The sequence below is a fragment of the Thalassophryne amazonica genome, chromosome 11, assembly GCF_902500255.1.
Source record: "Thalassophryne amazonica chromosome 11, fThaAma1.1, whole genome shotgun sequence".
Classification (NCBI taxonomy): Eukaryota; Metazoa; Chordata; class Actinopteri; order Batrachoidiformes; family Batrachoididae; genus Thalassophryne; species Thalassophryne amazonica.
The window spans coordinates 77,149,859-77,167,632 of NC_047113.1; the positions used below are offsets into that span (position 1 = coordinate 77,149,859).

The 17,774-nt window shown below is 43.6% G+C and overlaps 1 protein-coding gene across 3 annotated transcripts in view; it reads right to left on the reverse strand.

Annotated features, from left to right (window-relative positions):
• LOC117520887 (TBC1 domain family member 9B) overlaps positions 1-17,774 on the reverse strand; it is a 68,255-nt gene that overhangs the window by 29,587 nt on the left and 20,894 nt on the right. For all 3 annotated transcript variants that reach the window (XR_004563805.1, XM_034182225.1, XM_034182224.1), the window contains exon 10: positions 5,824-6,038. Coding sequence is in view for 2 of the 3 variants with exons in the window: in XM_034182225.1 (XP_034038116.1) it covers positions 5,824-6,038 (215 nt within the window). In the remaining variant the exon portion in view is untranslated. The remainder of the gene's footprint in view (positions 1-5,823; positions 6,039-17,774) is intronic.

Genomic DNA, 17,774 nt, shown 5'->3' on the forward strand with positions numbered 1-17,774 from the left:
AATTCACGATGAAACTGTCTCAAGGCGCTTCACACAACATAAAAAAAATTTAAAAATTTAAAACACAATAAAAAGACAACCATAAAAGAATACAAGAATAAAAACACATCATAACACTAATGATAAAACAGGGAAAACAAATGAGTCTTTAAACGTGACTTAAAAGTCTCCACAGTATCCGACTGCCAAATGTGTGCCGGGAGATCGTTCCACAGAGCTGGGGCACGGTAGGAGAAAGCTCTGTGACCAGCAGACTTTTTATTCACCCTGGGAACACACAGAAGTCCTGCACCCTGAGAACGCAGGGCCCGAGCCGGTACATAGGGGCTTACCAGGTCAGCCAGATAGGGAGGTGCAACACCTAGTGAGATACTATCAAATTCTGTAAATCCAGGTAATACCTCAGTAATGGCACCCACCTCAATAGCAGGGTGTAGTGGCTGGGTTAAGACATGCTGGGATATGTTTAACCTAATGTCATCTATTTTCTTCTCAAAGTAATCCAAGAAATCTTGTGCTGTAAAAGGAGTGTGACTTACAGGTGGTTGTCCATGAATAAGTGTTGCCACCATGTCGAACAAAAACCGAGTTATGCTTGTTTTTGTTGATCAAATCAAAGTAATAGGTCCGCTTTGTAGCCATGCTTATAGTCTAAGATAGCATCACCCCACGCGAGGTGGAATACTTCTCATTTTGAACTACGCCATTTCCATTCTAGACCTCTAGCCTTATGCTTGAGGTCACGCAAGTAATCACTGAACCAAGGTGACTGTGTTTTGGTGGGGAGTGGTTTTAATATAGGTGACACAATCATGTCGAGTGTAGTTTTAAGCAAAAAGTTTAAACTATCCACAAGACTGTCTACTGATTGGGCATTTTCCAAATGTGAAGCTAAGATATCAGGCAGTCTAGGTTCGAGTTCAGTAGTTCAGTAGTTGAGGAGTTGATGCATCACCATAGTGATAAATAAGGTTGCTGTTCCACGAAACTGTAAACCTAATAAGTGAGTGATCACAGACCACCAATGCAAGAGGTATGATGTCAATATTTTTGACAGCAACACCACTTGCAAGACCCAAATCCTAGGTATTTCCACAAATGTGTGTCGAATCCTGAATGCATTGCTGAAATCCTAATACATCCACAATTTACATAAAATACTTGCAGAGGGGATCAGAAGGCTTATTTATATGAAGTCACCAATAATCAGAATGTTATCTGCACTAGTCAACAAGTTAGAGATGAACTCACCAAATTCATCTAAGAATTCCGAGTATGGGCCAGGGGGCCTATATACAGAGACAGAGTAATACGGCTGATTTTTATTCTTCCAACCTTGGCAATATGTAGCATCGTGGGCAAAGCGCAGAATCAGATGTTCAAACAAATTATATTTGTGACCCCCAACAGCTAATAAACTAAACCTAGATTTATAAATAAGAGCAACACCCCAGGTGGCTGAGATTTGAAAAAATTCATGGTGAACATCCTGCCTTGTTCTACTAGAACATGACACCCAGATTTAGTCTGTTCGCTAATGTGACTGCTGCCTTTCACAAATTTAATTTTGACTACTGATTTGTTGGGTCAGGATCCATCCCCACGGACCGGAAAGAAAGACTTGTTGGAGACTAAGATGTGTATTTATCTGGACATGATACAGTGTCTCAGGACCCCGGCAGCAGGATAAGGTCAATAACACGCCCATGATTCACCTGGCTGCAGCAGACAGATGGTTACTTTGTTCTTAGTTGGGGAGGAGCAGTTGTCTGTCTGGGCGGTTGCCATCCTGGACCTAGGGCATTTTCATCGTGTGGTGCATGCAGTGTCATGTGGGACCAGTGGATGTTCCCAGACCTGACTTGACTGCTCTGATGTTAAAACCTGGATGTGGGGGAAAATGAGCAGGCTTGTCCAACCCAGCTCCACCCACACTTAATTAACTGTGGTGTCCTCAGCCAATCAGGAGCTGGGAAACGTGTTAATTAATAAAGCAAAAGTAGAGCAGATGGAAGACAGCTGGTGTCCAGGAGCAGGTTTGGACACAGTCAGTAACTTCAGGACTTTAAGACTCTCAGTCATAACTTTGTACAGTGAGAAAAATAAGTATTTGATCCACTGTTGATTTTGTAAGTTGTCCCACCTACCAAGAATGTAGAGGTCTGTAATTTTTATCATAGGTACACTTCAACTGTGAGAGACAGAATCTAAAAAAAATTCAGAAAATCACATTGTATGCTTTTTAAATCATTCATTTGCATTTTATTGCATGAAATAAGATTGATCCAATAGAAAAACAGACCTTAATATTTGGCACAGAAACCTTTGCAGTTCCAGAGGTCAAATGTTTCCCGTAGTTCTTGACCAAGTTTACACAGTGGAGCAGCGATTTTGGTCCACTCCTCCATACAGATCTTCTCCAGATCTTTCAGGTTGGAGTTTCAGCTCCCTCCAAAGATTTTCTATTGAGTTCAGCTCTGGAGACTGGCTCGGCCACTCCAGGACCCAGAAATGCTTCTTTTGGAGCCCCTCCTTAGTTGGCCTGGCTGTGTGTTTGGGGTCATTGTCATGCTGAAGACCCAGCCACGACCCATCTTCAATGCTCTTACTGAGGGAAGGAGATTGTTTGCCAAAATCTCACAATACATGACCCCATCCATCCTCTCTTCAGTACGGTGCAGTCGTCCTGTACCCTTTGCAGAAAAGTACCCCCAAAATTGATGTTTCCACCCCCATGCTTGACGGTTGGGACAGTGTTCTTGGGGTTGTTCTCATCCTCCAAACACGGCGAGTGGAGTTGATACCAAAAAGCTCTATTTTGGTCTCATCTGACTACATGACCTTCTCCCATGCCTCCTCTGGATGATCCAGATGGTCACTGGTAAACTTCAAACGGGCCTGGACATGTGCTGGTGTGAGCAGGGGGACCTTGCTGTCCTGCAGGATTTTAAATCATGACGGCGTTGCGTGTTACTAATGTAATCTTTGTGACTGTGGTTCCAGCTCTCTTCAGGTCATTGACCAGGTTCTTCCGTGTAGTTCTGGACTTTCTCAGAATCATCCTTACCCCACAAGGTGAGATCTTACATGGAGCCCCAGACCGAGGAAGACTGACAGTCATCTTGTGTTTCTTCCATTTTCTAATAATTACACCAACAGTTGTTGTCTTCTCACCAAGCTGCTTGTCTTTTGTTCTGTAGTCCATCCCCCCTTGTGCAGGTCTACAGTTTTGTCCCTGGTGTCCTTAGACAGCTCTTTGGTCTTGGCCGTGGTGGATAGGTTGGAGTGTGATTGATTGATTGTGTGGACAGGTGTCTTTTATACAGGGAACAAGTTCAAACAGGTGCAATTAATACAGATAAAGAGCGCAGAAAAGGAGAGCTTCTTAAAGACAAACTAACAGGTCTGTGAGAGATAGAATTCTTGCTGGTTGGTAGGTGATCAAATACTTATTTCATGCAATAAAATACGAATTATTGAAAATCATACAATGTGATTTTCTGATTTATTTATTTTTTAGATTCTGTCTCTCACAGTTGAATTGTACCTACGATAAACATTACAGACCTCTACATTCTTTGTAGATGGGATCAACAGTGGATCAAATCCTTATTTGCCTCATTGTATATTTACTGAACAGATCAACCTGTGTTATGTTGCAAATGCAAGTCACATGCAGGTTTGGACTTTGGCTCAAACGGTGTGTTTGTTATGGACACAAAGTTTTCTTCCCAGGACAGATGGGAGTTCAGGATATTTACATAACTGAGCACCTCAAGTGTTGGTGATGTTTACTGTTTCTGACTTTGTGGCTCTATCAGTCTTCTTCTTTGTCTTTCTGGCTGTTCCCTTTAGGGGTCACCACAGCAGATCAATCGTTTCCAACTCACCCTCTCCTCTGTATCTTCCTCTGTCACACCAGCCACCTGCATGTCCTCACTCAGCACATCCATAAACCTCCTCTTTGGCCTCCCTCTTCTCCTCCTGCCTGGTGGCTCCATCCTCAGCATCCTTTTCCCTATATACCCTGGGTACTTCCTCTGCACATGTCTATCAGTCTGATCATTTTAATCACTGTGAAACATCAGGAGATAAGAGTACTTTTCAATCTGCTGATCAATTTCTCCTGAAGAAACTAAGTATGAATATTATCTGTGTGTGTGTGTCTGTGTCCAACAACAGACCATCACTATGTGCAGCTTTCCATCCAGACACGGATCCAGATTTTACAGAGCAAGTTGCACATGAAAGCTTTCATGATGTATAAAAATGATAAGGTCTCACAATACACACCAACACGTACGAGGGCTGTCCATAAAGTATAGGTCCTTTTTATTTTTTTCAAAAACTATATGGATTTCATTCATATGTTTTTACATCAGATATGCTTGAACCCTCGTGCGCATGCGTGAGTTTTTCCACGCCTGTCGGTGACATCATTCACCTGTGAGCACTCCTTGTGGGAGGAGTCGTCCAGCCCCTTGTCGGAATTCCTTTGTCTGAGAAGTTGCTGAGAGACTGGCGCTTTGTTTGATCAAACTTTTTTCTAAACCTGTGAGACACATCGAAGTGGACACGGTTCGAAAAATTAAGCTGGTTTTCGGTGAAAATTTTAACGGCTGATGAGAGATTTTGAGGTGATACTGTCGCTTTAAGGACTTCCCACGGTGCGGGACGTCGTGCAGCGCTCTCAGGCACCGTCATCAGCCTGTTTCAAGCTGAAAACCTCCACATTTCAGGTTCTATGATCCAGGACATCGTGAGAGAACAGAGAAGTTTCAGAAGAAGTCGGTTTCAGCATTTTATCCGGATATTCCACTGTTAAAGGAGATTTTTTTAATGAAAGACGTGCGGGCGGATTGCAGCGTCGGCTCACAGCCGCCGCGACGCTCCGCCACAGGAAAAACACCTCCGTTGGAAGCCTTAAGGACAAGTTGGAACATGTCCAGCTGTTAAACAATTTCTCATATACTCACTCCACTGAAAGCCATCAAAAGCCGCCTGGATTTTACAAATGGTTATCAACACGGAGGTGTTTTTCCTGTGCCGCCGCACCGCGCCGGCTGCGTCCCGACACGCGGACCCGTCCGCACGTCTTTCATTAAAAAAATCTCCTTTAACAGTGGAATATCCGGATAAAATGCTGAAACCGACTTCTTCTGAAACTTCTCTGTTCTCTCACGACGTCCTGGATCAATAGAGCCTGAAATGTGGAGGTTTTCAGCTTGAAACAGGCTGACGACGGCACCCGAGAGCGCTGCACGACGTCTCGCTCCGTGGGAAGTCCTTAAAGCGACAGTATCACCTCAAAATCTCTCATCAGCCGTTACAATTTTCACCGAAAACCAGCTTAATTTTTCGAACCGTGTCCACTTCGATGTGTCTCACAGGTTTAGAAAAAAGTTTGATCAAACAAAGCGCCAGTCTCTCAGCAACTTCTCAGACAAAGGACTTCCGACGAGGGGCTGGACGACTCCTCCCACAAGGAGTGCTCACAGGCGAATGACGTCACCGACAGGCGTGGAAAAACTCACGCATGCGCACGAGGGTTCAAGCATGTCTGTCGTAAAAACATATGAATGAAATCCATATAGTTTTTGAAAAAAATAAAAAGGACCTATACTTTATGGACAGACCTCGTATGTCGGTGGTGACATGTCAAGAGGCAACATTGTGAACTAATCTGATGTCACCACATGAGCATGGTTTTAATTTCATTCATATTATCACATAATAATGGAACATTAATCCTGAATCTATCATTTTAAGAAAGATGGCGAGTGGCGAAGCACTGGTGGATGTTACAATGTCAGATTGACTTACCTGGCAATATCCAATGTTGGGGTTGCGGTGAGCATAAGCGGTGAGGACGCGGCGCAGTGCAGCAATACCCATCTCATTCTGGAAGGCTCGATGCTCTGGCATGGAGCGGTGCAGGTCGCGCTCTATCTCGTCTGTAGCCAGTGAGCACTGCCCCATGGCCTGCTCTACCAGGTCACCATAGTAACCAGGATGGGTCACTATCTCATTCAGGGCACCTGCCAGATTGACAGAAAAAACAAGGTGTCAGATTGTCCCCGAAGGTCGCGTTGATAAGTTCTGCATGTCAGTGCTAAATGACGACACCCATACTGATTACATTACAGCAGAGATACACATGAAGCTGGTGGCACATTTCAACTCAAAATCACACTGAGTGAATGAATAAGTCGATGAAGATAGGGGGCAGGCAAAGCAGAAAATTACCTGAGTCCTTGAGCCAACAGCAAGCTCTCAAGCAGCCAGTTAGCTCTCATGCCCTTGCCAATAATAATGTTGGACTTTTCCTGAACTAGACTTTATGACATGAAACTGGGAGTAACTGTGCCCAGAACTAAAGGAATTTTTGACATCATACATTCCTGAGTCAATGTGACTTTAACAGGTGTTTTATAGAAGTGATGCAGCTTTTATCTGTTGTTTCAATTTATTTATTCATTTCATTTATATAGCGCCAAATCTCAACAAAGTTGCCTCAAGGTGCTTCACACAAGTACGGTCTAACCTTACCAACCCCCAGAGCAAGCACACAGGTTTGACAGTGGTACGGAAAAACTCCCTCTAAGGAAGAAACCTCAAGCAGACCAGACTCAAAGGGGTTTGTTAAAGGGGCTGTTGTTCCCTCAGGAAGGCCTCGTTCATCTCTGGCATCAGTGCATCTCATCTAAACCAACACTCTTAATCAGATGTGATAAAAGTCAACCTGAGACTCCACTGAACATTCTGGCAGAAATATGTAGCAAGTTCTTTTGGAACTCTCCTCATGGGGCCCGACATGGTTCCCCTTCACTCAGAGTCTTTAAACTCGTCTACCTTCACCACCTGATCACTTCACCATTTTCCACCTGGTTCATGCTGTCGCGACACCGTGGTCTGTGTACGGGGGTTGGTGGGAGGGATCAGCTGATTGGCTGACTGGAGGCTGCTGCCCGACTCAATTGAGGACTCCCTATTGCTTAACATTTATTTTAGGTGTAATTAAATCAAACTGGACACAACACATTTTTGAGGGGAGTTCTGAGCATTTTCTTTTTGCAGTCTTGTGTGTCTTGTACTTTCCACAGTGTTGGGTTGTGCTGTGTTTGAAGTTCAGTCATGTCTCCAGTCTGTCTTTCCTCTGGGCGAATCAGCTTAGTTGCTACTAATGAAATTAGTTGTAGAAAAGGGTTGTTTTTTGTTTTGTTTATTTATTTTTTTACTGCTTGTTGTGGAGGAGGTGGATGAGTGGATTATGTAGGGGTTTAAATCCCGCTCATGCTGCTAGTCTGTGTATCGGCCTGGTCACAGTCCACCCAGCTGTAAATGGTACTGGGCTCAGCCGGGGAGGTAACCATCAGACTGACGACCCATTCAGGGGGAGTCATAGACGCTCATCTGCTTGATGCTACTGAATCCGCAGATAAGCACCAGCACCTCAGGATCCTTAATATAGGACTTCTTCTTCTTCTTACTGCTTGTAGGTTTTGCTCCATTTTGTTTTGTGTTTTTTTTTTTTTAGACACCCCGCAGTCCAACAGAGGCAAGGACAAGCTGCCCTTAAATAGGGCCGTCCTGACTATGCTAAGGCTAAATAGTAGCACTTTTCCATCTATATCAGAAGTTCAAAGCGCTTTACAGTGATGCTTCACATTCACCCACACACCGATGTCAGGGTGCTGCAATGCAAGGTGCTCAGTACACACCGGGAGCAACTTGGGGATTAAGAACCTTGTCCATGGTCCCTTAGTGACAGGGGTTTGAACTGAGGATCCTCTGGTCTGAAACCAACTTCTTAACCACTAGATCATCACCTACACCATGAATAGGTGGTATAGGTGGTAAGTCAACATAATCCATTACATCAACACTGCAAAAGCATCAACATCAATATTTTTCATGAATTTACCAGTTTCTTTTCTGATACATTCCAACTTAAATAAATGTTCAAACTGAACGCCACAGTGTGACAGCTGCATGAGTGCTCTGGTTGTTTCTGACTGAAGACTTGGACTGAGGAGTTTTTTTGTACATTAACATCTCAGCTGTTGAATTTCGGAGTACTGCCATCTCCAGGCTAAGGACTAGATTTACTTATGAACAACAAAAGAAATCACTTCTGTTGCAAATGCAACATGAAAATTATTCAACAAGCTGTTTGTTGCGTATTAAGGTACACCAGTATATTTTTTGCATATGAGTGTTGAATCCCATAATGTCCCCTAGTGGTTGGAGATATACGTATATTGGTTGGGTGTGTTCAGTACATCACATTTGTGTTCAGGAAATAAATGGCATCGGCTGCACAACAAAGTAGTCTCCTTCTTAATTTATATCTGCAGTTAATGGAAAACACACAAGAAGCTATAACACCATTTAGGGCCCCATCACACTTAGTACGAATGAGCATGAGCCAAGCCAAATCACGCTTAATGCAAAAAAAAAAAAAAAAAAAAAATTGTGCCGCATCTGGGAGGGAATAAGAATTGCAGAGGATAGCCGTCCACATGCCCATACTGCTCCCCAACCCGCCCTGACTGATTTGTGCACAGTCTGTGTGAATCAGCTCTCAACTGCAGTCCAATGTATTTGGAACACAGTACGAATACTAAGAATGGTGCAGTAAGAATATTACAAACGCACCTCGAATGTTGTACAACTGTGATTCGAACACTACCTGAAGTCTGGGTAGAGGGCAATTAAGGGGAGGGGCATGGCAGAACGAGCGTTGTAGTCCGCAATCTTTTGTTTGGTGACCTTCCGTGTCTCTGCTGGGTGTTGAATGACATCCAACCTATGAAATGATGACATGTAAACCAGGGTCCACTGCCTATCAGATCACTGTAGTGCATGTACACCTGTGTGATCAGATTACTACGGCCATTAGACCACCAACGTGCACATGCGTCATTACCAGTGCGGCAGTGATACCCCCCCAGCCAGCGATGCATCTCAGTAAACCCACAATCAGGAGAGCCTGGACTACATGTATCAGGCCATATATTGGATTTCATATGTAATCCTCAGAAGTGTCAAGGCAGGTGCTGATACGAAAACATCACACAGCGGCCGCCCAGCCTGCCCGGTGGCCAGCCAGCCCGGTCCCCCCCCCCGAAGTGTGTGATTGGGTGTCACGTGCCATGATAACGCGCAGTGGACCGTCTCGCCATTGTTTGTGGATACAACTCTGGCGGGCGCGTGTGGTAGTTGCGTGTATAAACCCTGGCCCGATCTGAACTGGCACTAAGGATCCAAAGAGTCGTATACAAAAGCTCTGATTTGTGAGGGATCTTCCACACAGAACCATCCGCCTTCAGTGTCGCTTGCAGCTGGTGGACAGTAGGAAGGTCCGCTGTCAGCAAAAGGGCTGATGTCCTGGAGGGAGGGGGAGAGAGAGAGCGAGCACACTGTGACACCCTGTCAGCTGCGCTGTGGGGCACCACGCACAGCCTTTGACTCGCTGTGGGGCAGCAGTGGGCGCCGCGCAGTTGTACATGGTGTTACAGCTATGATTACCATCATAATTCACATACATTATGTAACCCAAGAGAGGGCATGGCAATGTATCTGTAATCTAAGGTTTATTATGGATATAACAGCCCATTGAGATGTGTGCGCAGTGCCCCGAGGCTGTCAGACGCATTGACACACAGGGATACACAGTGTTTTGTTTGACTGCACAATGTTCACATGTAGTTCACAAGATGAATGCGTGCCACAGATATTACACATAAAGATATCTCCTTCGCAAACACCAAACGGGATCTAGTGGAGGCGCAAGTATGGTTCATCAGTGCGACATTCTGGACATGCCTGCAGGAGTTGACATGCCTGACCATGGTGAATTTCCCTCAAACGTGATCAGACTGTTTCAAAAGTTGTTTTGATGCTGTGAGAGTATTTAGAACGCAGTCAGATTGCAGTTAGAATCTACCTTAACTGCTGTATGATATTTTTACCCCTCAACTGTTTTGAACATGAGCAAAACATTCGGGCTGGCCACAGGAATTTGTCCGACTGCTTGGAGTCCATGCAGATTGCTGTCAAAGGTTTTCGATCGTGCCTCAACATTGCCCAAATTTGGGCTCATACGGCCTCTAGAGTGACGGTGGTATTAGCACACACTTTGTTTTTGTGTTTCTGTTGTAAATAAATATCTCGAGGATTAAAAATCCCACTTAAAGGAAGTCCAGTTTTTTTAAATTGAGTACATATATGGACACAGATTGAGGCAGCCTCAGCCTCTCCTGTTTGTAGACTTGGATTTTTGTGCAGTTTTGTTGTGAACAAACAGATATGTTTCGCGATATGACTATAACAGATAGCCTCAACTCTTTGGGAAATGTGTAAACAGGATCTTAAGAGCCTGTCACACCATGACGATTTAGCCTGCAAATGCCAGCAGCCCCATTTCCACCAGGTGGTTTGGGTTGGTACTGCACGGTATGGTGCAGATCAGAAACAGAGCAATTTAATTTTATTTTGTCTTGGTGGATCATTTTCATCATGACCAGAATGCTGATGAGTCAACTGATGGCTGTGGTAAACTCTGCCGTGAATGAATGAAGCCTTGTGACTCTTTAAACTCGTAGCTGATTGCGACCGGAGTCACAGTGCTTCATTAATTTATGGCAAACCGGGGACAGGACTGATCAGACCACGGGACCGATCAATGTACTGGTCGCGATCTGATCGTAATCAGACCGTGACACCGGCAACCTCTGAGTAACGTACCTGGAGCAGAAAAAAGCACCAAAGGGACTTGCTTTAACCCTCTGGAGTCTTGGGTGTTTTTGGGAGTTTTTGACTACTTTTGGTTTTACCTTCATAATTTACCTTAAAAAAACTATTTACCTGGCCTTGTTTGGTGTCATTTTTTTCAGCACAACCTCACCTGTATGACTTTACAGTTTTTCTTTCATTCTGACATACTCCATTAAAACAGTGACCCAATATTCACCCCAAAACATATAATCTGAATTGGAGGAAATGCTTCAGGCATTTTTTGTGGCTATTTATATGCAATAAGATGCCACACAAATTATATTTGTGCCACTCAGAAAAACAATTCCTGTCCAATGTACATCAGAAGCTCCAAAAATCTGTACAGATATTCCACCTCAATGTCCATATGTATTTTTCCCTCGTTCCTTGATTTGTAGCACTTTTATTAGTGTCATACAGGCTGTCCTGACTGTGTTAGTGGCCACAAAAAATAAAATAAAATAAAAAAAATAGAAAAAGTGTTTTGGACTTTGGGAGGAGGGGGGGGCCTGTACCTGAGGTTTTATGTGGATACGTGTTAGTCAGACTGTGATGATGAATCCCACTGAAAGGAACAGGTCAGACCTTATATTTACTCCATGTGTGAATGAAACAGTTTGTTCACATGAGGACCACAGTTTTCAGCCAACCAATGGACAGCATTAACGGACGTATTTCGACTTATGAGTAAATTACAATAAACGTGTCAACAATCACATAACTTATAGACAACTTACAGTAGTGTTCAGAATAATAGTAGTGCTATGTGACTAAAAAGATTCATCCAGGTTTTGAGTACATTTCTTATTGTTACATGGGAAACAAGGTACCAGTAGATTCAGTAGATTCTCACAAATCCAACAAGACCAAGCATTCATGATATGCACACTCTTAAGGCTATGAAATTGGGCTATTAGTAAAAAAAAGTAGAAAAGGGGGTGTTCACAATAATAGTAGTGTGGCATTCAGTCAGTGAGTTCATCAATTTTGTGGAACAAACAGGTGTGAATCAGGTGTCCCCTATGTAAGGATGAAGCCAGCACCTGTTAAACATGCTTTTCTCTTTGAAAGCCTGAAAGCATGGGACGTTCAAGACATTGTTCAGAAGAACAGCGTAGTTTGATTAAAAAGTTGACTGGAGAGAGGGGAAAACTTATACGCAGGTGCAAAAAATTATAGGCTGTTCATCTACAATGATCTCCAATGCTTTAAAATAGACAAAAAAAAAAACAGAGACGCGTGGAAGAAAACAGAAAACAACCATCAAAATGGATAGAAGAATAACCAGAATGGCAAAGGCTCACCCATTGATCAGCTCCAGGATGATCAAAGACAGTCTGGAGTTACCTGTAAGTGCTGTGACAGTTAGAAGACACCTGTGTGAAGCTAATTCATTTGCAAGAATCCCCCGCAAAGTCCCTCTGTTAAATAAAAGACGTGCAGAAGAGGTTACAATTTGCCAAAGAACACATCAACTGGCCTAAAGAGAAGTGGAGGAATATTTTGTGGACTGATGAGAGTAAACTTGTTCTTTTTGGGTCCAAGAGCCGCAGACAGTTTGTGAGACGACCCCCAAACTCTGAATTCAAGCCACAGTTCACAGTGAAGACAGTGAAGCATGGTGGTGCAAGCATCATGATATGGGCATGTTTCTCCTACTATGGTGTTGAGCCTATATATTGCATCCAGGTATCATGGATCAGTTTGGATATGTCAAAATACTTGAAGAGGTCATGTTGTCTTATGCTGAAGAGGACATGCCCTTGAAATGGGTGTTTCAACAAGACAATGACCCCAAGCACACTAGTAAACAAGTAAAATCTTGGTTCCAAACCAGCAAAATTAATGCCTCACAGATGTGAAGAAATCATGAAAAACTGTGGTTATACAACTAAATACTAGTTTAGTGATTCACAGGATTGCTAAAAAAAAGCAGTTTGAACATAACAGTTTTGAGTTTGTAGCGTCAACAGCAGATGCTACTATTATTGTGAACACCCCCTTTTCTACTTTTTTTTTACTAATAGCCCAATTTCATAGCCTTTAGAGTGTGCATATCATGAATGCTTGATCTTGTTGGATTTGTGAGACTCTACTGAATCTACTGGTACCTTGTTTCCCATGTAACAATAAGAAATATACTCAAAACCTGGATTAATCTTTTTAGTCACATAGCACTACTATTATAGTGAACACTACTGTACTGTATGTCCTGCATGTGCCAGACGTATGAGCCATACGATGGCATGCGTTGAAAATCCTGAGCATGTCCAAAATTTTCCGAGGTGCTCAGCCTTATACAACGCATCTCAGCGTGCTTCAACGTACTCTTAACTTATAAAAAAATTACCCATAACATATAATATGGTCAGCGTTTACAGGCTAAATCATCATTAGAGATCTCAGATCAACACTCACTGATGAACTCTCTCCACAAATTAAGGCCTCGTACTGATTTATGTTTGCCTCCCAAACACCACATGTATTTAATAGTAATGCAGCCACTCTGCTCTGTGTGCACCTGATTGTGTCATGTAGGGATGAAAGCAAATTAAATCTTCAGGTGGAGAAGAGCAAATTGTTCTCCTGCTGTACAGATTATATTTCACTCACTAACTATTGCTGACTAACCTGCACATTATTTAAATACTTGAGCATAAACACATTTTAAAGGGACAGCTTTTCTACAGCTTTTACTTCATTTAACACCAATTAAAACCTCAGGCCTGTAGTTGGGTAGTGGTGGTGGTGATTGGGGGGGGGGGTTCTTTTTTGGTGAAACTGAACCTTTGTTGGGCATCTGGGGGCCACTCAAGGACCCAGAAAGTTTTAGGTTTTGTTGTCCAAAGATGCATTCTGGAGGGTGATGACTATTTTCTCAACCTGATCCCCCCCCCCCCCCCCCCCCCTCAAATTAGTTGTACTGCTTAATGTGTGTATTTGTATTGTCTTTTGCACAGTTTCACCATTTTTTTGCCTTTAACCAAAATTAGTATTACGACAACATGTTTGTTTGATCAGATTACTAACCACAAAAGCCATAATCATTTTCATATTTCTGGCTTTCCACAGCCTAACGGACCTGATTTTAAAGCTGGAACCCCAAAACAAACCCAGTAATGCTGAGCTTAGACATTACATTAAAAAAGATATTGCCTCACATCCCAGTTCAGTTACGGAAAAAAATTTAATTAACTAAACTTATTTTGATATGGCTCATCAATTAAACTTAGGCCCAGAGTAATACTAATTTAAACATTTTAGTTATTAAAATTATTATTATTGTTATTGTAAGTAGTAGTAGCTTGAAAATGTCTTCAAAAGTGGAACTTTAATCAAGGGGTCTTGTGGAGGGCACGTCCCCCCACAACACCCTCTGTCTGTCTGGATGTGCCCCTGGTTTACAGTCTGTGAGCAGCAACAATCAAGAATTTCTGTATTTATGTGGAAACTATGACCTGATTGAGAGATAAGAAGGTTTTATCAGCACATTTTACACCATGTCGCCCTCAGGAAGAGATTTTAGGTGTATTTTGAGGAAGAAAAAGCGTTAGTGCTTGTTACACGTCTGGGGTCTGCAGCTGTGTTTTTATACTCAACAAAAATATAAACGCAACACTTTTGGTTTTGCTCCCATTTTGTATGAGATGAACTCAAAGATCTAAAACGTTTTCCACATACACAATATCACCATTTCCCTCAAATATTGTTCACAAATTAGTCTAAATCTGTGATAGTGAGCACTTCTCCTTTGCTGAGATAATCCATCCCACCTCACAGGTGTGCCATATGAAGATGCTGATTAGACACCATGATTAGTACACAGGTGTGCCTTAGACTGCCCACAATAAAAGGCCACTCTAAAAGGTGCAGTTTTGTTTTATTGGGGGGGGGGGGGGGGGGATACCAGTCAGTATCTGGTGTGACCACCATTTGCCTCATGCAGTGCAACACATCTCCTTCGCATAGAGTTGATCAGGTTGTCAATTGTGGCCTGTGGAATGTTGGTCCACTCCTCTTCAATGGCTGTGCGAAGTTGCTGGATATTGGCAGGAACTGGTACACGCTGTCGTATACGCCGGTCCAGAGCATCCCAAACATGCTCAATGGGTGACATGTCCGGTGAGTATGCCGGCCATGCAAGAACTGGGACATTTTCAGCTTCCAAGAATTGTGTACAGATCCTTGCAACGTGGGGCCGTGCATTATCCTGCTGCAACATGAGGTGATGTTCTTGGATGTATGGCACAACAATGGGCCTCAGGATCTCGTCACAGTATCTCTGTGCATTCAAAATGCCATCAATAAAATGCACCTGTGTTCTTCGTCCATAACAGACGCCTGCCCATACCATAACCCCACCGCCACCATGGGCCACTCGATCCACAACATTGACATCAGAAAACCGCTCACCCACACGACGCCACACACGCTGTCTGCCATCTGCCCTGGACAGTGTGAACCGGGATTCATCCGTGAAGAGAACACCTCTCCAACGTGCCAAACACCAGCGAATGTGAGCATTTGCCCACTCAAGTTGGTTACGACGACGAACTGGAGTCAGGTCGAGACCCCGATGACGACGACGAGCATGCAGATGAGCTTCCCTGAGACGGTTTCTGACAGTTTGTGCAGAAATTCTTTGGTTATGCAAACCGATTGTTTCAGCAGCTGTCCGAGTGGCTGGTCTCAGACGATCTTGGAGGTGAACATGCTGGATGTGGAGGTCCTGGGCTGGTGTGGTTACACGTGGTCTGCGGTTGTGAGGCTGGTTGGATGTACTGCCAAATTCTCTGAAACGCCTTTGGAGACGGCTTATGGTAGAGAAATGAACATTCAATACACGAGCAACAGCTCTGGTTGACATTCCTGCTGTCAGCATGCCAATTGCACGCTCCCTCAAATCTTGCGACATCTGTGGCATTGTGCTGTGTGATAAAACTGCACCTTTCAGAGTGGCCTTTTATTGTGGGCAGTCTAAGGCACACCTGTGCACTAATCATGGTGTCTAATCAGCATCTTGGTATGGCACACCTGTGAGGTGGGATGGATTATCTCAGCAAAGGAGAAGTGCTCACTATCACAGATTTAGACTGGTTTGTGAACAATATTTGAGGGAAATGGTGATATTGTGTATGTGGAAAACGTTTTAGATCTTTGAGTTCATCTCATACAAAATGGGAGCAAAACCAAAAGTGTTGCATTTATATTTTTGTTGAGTGTAGTTTAACCACAGTGAGGACACTAAAAGAGAATCAGAACAGACTTTGAAAGAAAATTTTTAAAATGTGTTTGTAGGGGAGTCACGTGGGCATGGCGAACAAGATGGCAGCTGGTTAGAAACCCCCCGCTCTCCGACTTGTTTTTGATTTATTATTTTGTGGTCCAGGCTTCCACCTAATGCCACTCTCTCTCTGCTATGCAAGAGCAGTTGTCGTTCTTTTTAAGAAAATTAACCTATTTAATCCCGCAATGGCCGCCTCGAAGCAACTTAAAAGTTCGTGCCGCGTGGCCAGTCGCAACAGTCCTCCACATGAGGAAGAAGGTGACGAAGCGCCGTCTCCTCCTAACTTGACTAAGTCGTTTATTGAAATTGTCAAAATGAGTAATATGCTGCAAAGTGTCCCTACTGATGTTTCTACAATAAAGCAGACGACAACTGAACTGAATATAACAGTGGTGGCGATGCAGGAGGTGTTAATGGAGGCTGAGACGCGCATTTACTGCCTAGAGGACACCTCGGAGCGGCTACACACTGCACACGGTGAGAGGAGGCAACAGGTGGACGATATGTGGAACCGCATCCAGGCCCTCAAAAATCACAGTAAGAGGAACAACGTGAGAGTTACTGGGTTGAAAGAGACAGTTGGTGCTGACGGGACACTACTGAGTTGTGTTCGAAAGATGTTGGTTGAGGGGCTTGGCGTGTGTGACAATGCTGAGTTTGAGATTGAGCACACCCATCGTGCCCCCACACTGCTTCCAGATCCAAACTGACCCCCGAGGCCAGTGCTCATACGATCCAAACTGACCCCCGAGGCCAGTGCTCATACGCTTCCTGAGGCAGTCAGCGAGGGATAAAGTTATTATGGCAGCTAAGGAGAAACGCGGGTTTGATTGGGGAGGATGCTGGTTGTCTGTGTTTCCTGATATGACTAAAGAGCTGGCAGAAAAAAGGAAGGCTTTCACAGCCATGAAGTGAAAGCTTCAGGAGCACAACGTCAAATACACCCTGGCGTTCCCGGCTACACTGCATGTGAAGTGGAAAGGGAAAAATGTAAGCTTCAACTCGCCAAAGGCAGCGGAAAAGTTTTTCAGCAATGATGATGAGCAGGAGGAGCGCGAGCAGCAGTGAGAAGGGATCTCTAATGACGTCACTGCAAGGAGCCTGAGACACCTGGCGTTTGATTCTCGGAGAGAGGGCGGACCTCGTTACCTGTCACCCTGGAGGGAGAGAAGAGGAGCAGCGTCCTACGGACCTGATAAGGTTTTTTTTTTAGGTTTGCCTTTTTTCCTAGGCTGCATTAGGCAGCTCTAGGGTAGGTCTTTTAGTTGTTAAAACTGTTTGGACGGTTTATATAATGAAAATGTTCCTTTTTCCATTTGTTTTGCTTTATTTTGGCTGGGTGCACTCACATATAAGGTTTTTCTTCAGGGGACAAGAATGTTCATTTCTGTTTAAATGCATGGTTACAGGTTTAAGTTATATTGCAAGTCATAATTTGTAATGACTGGAAAATATATAAAATGTATGTCTTGGAATATTAATAGGCGTGGAAATCCAATCAAAAGGCGTAAAATATTGGCTTATTTAAAGATGAATCAAGCAGATATAATATTTCTTCAAGAGACTCACGTAAGTGAGGGGGAGGAGTCGAGGTTTAAAGTGGGTTGGGTAGGTCATATTTTTTACAGTTCACATTCAAGTGCTCGCAATGGTGTAACCATCCTCATTAAAAGAAATATTCACTTTTCATTGAAAAAAGAAGTTAAAG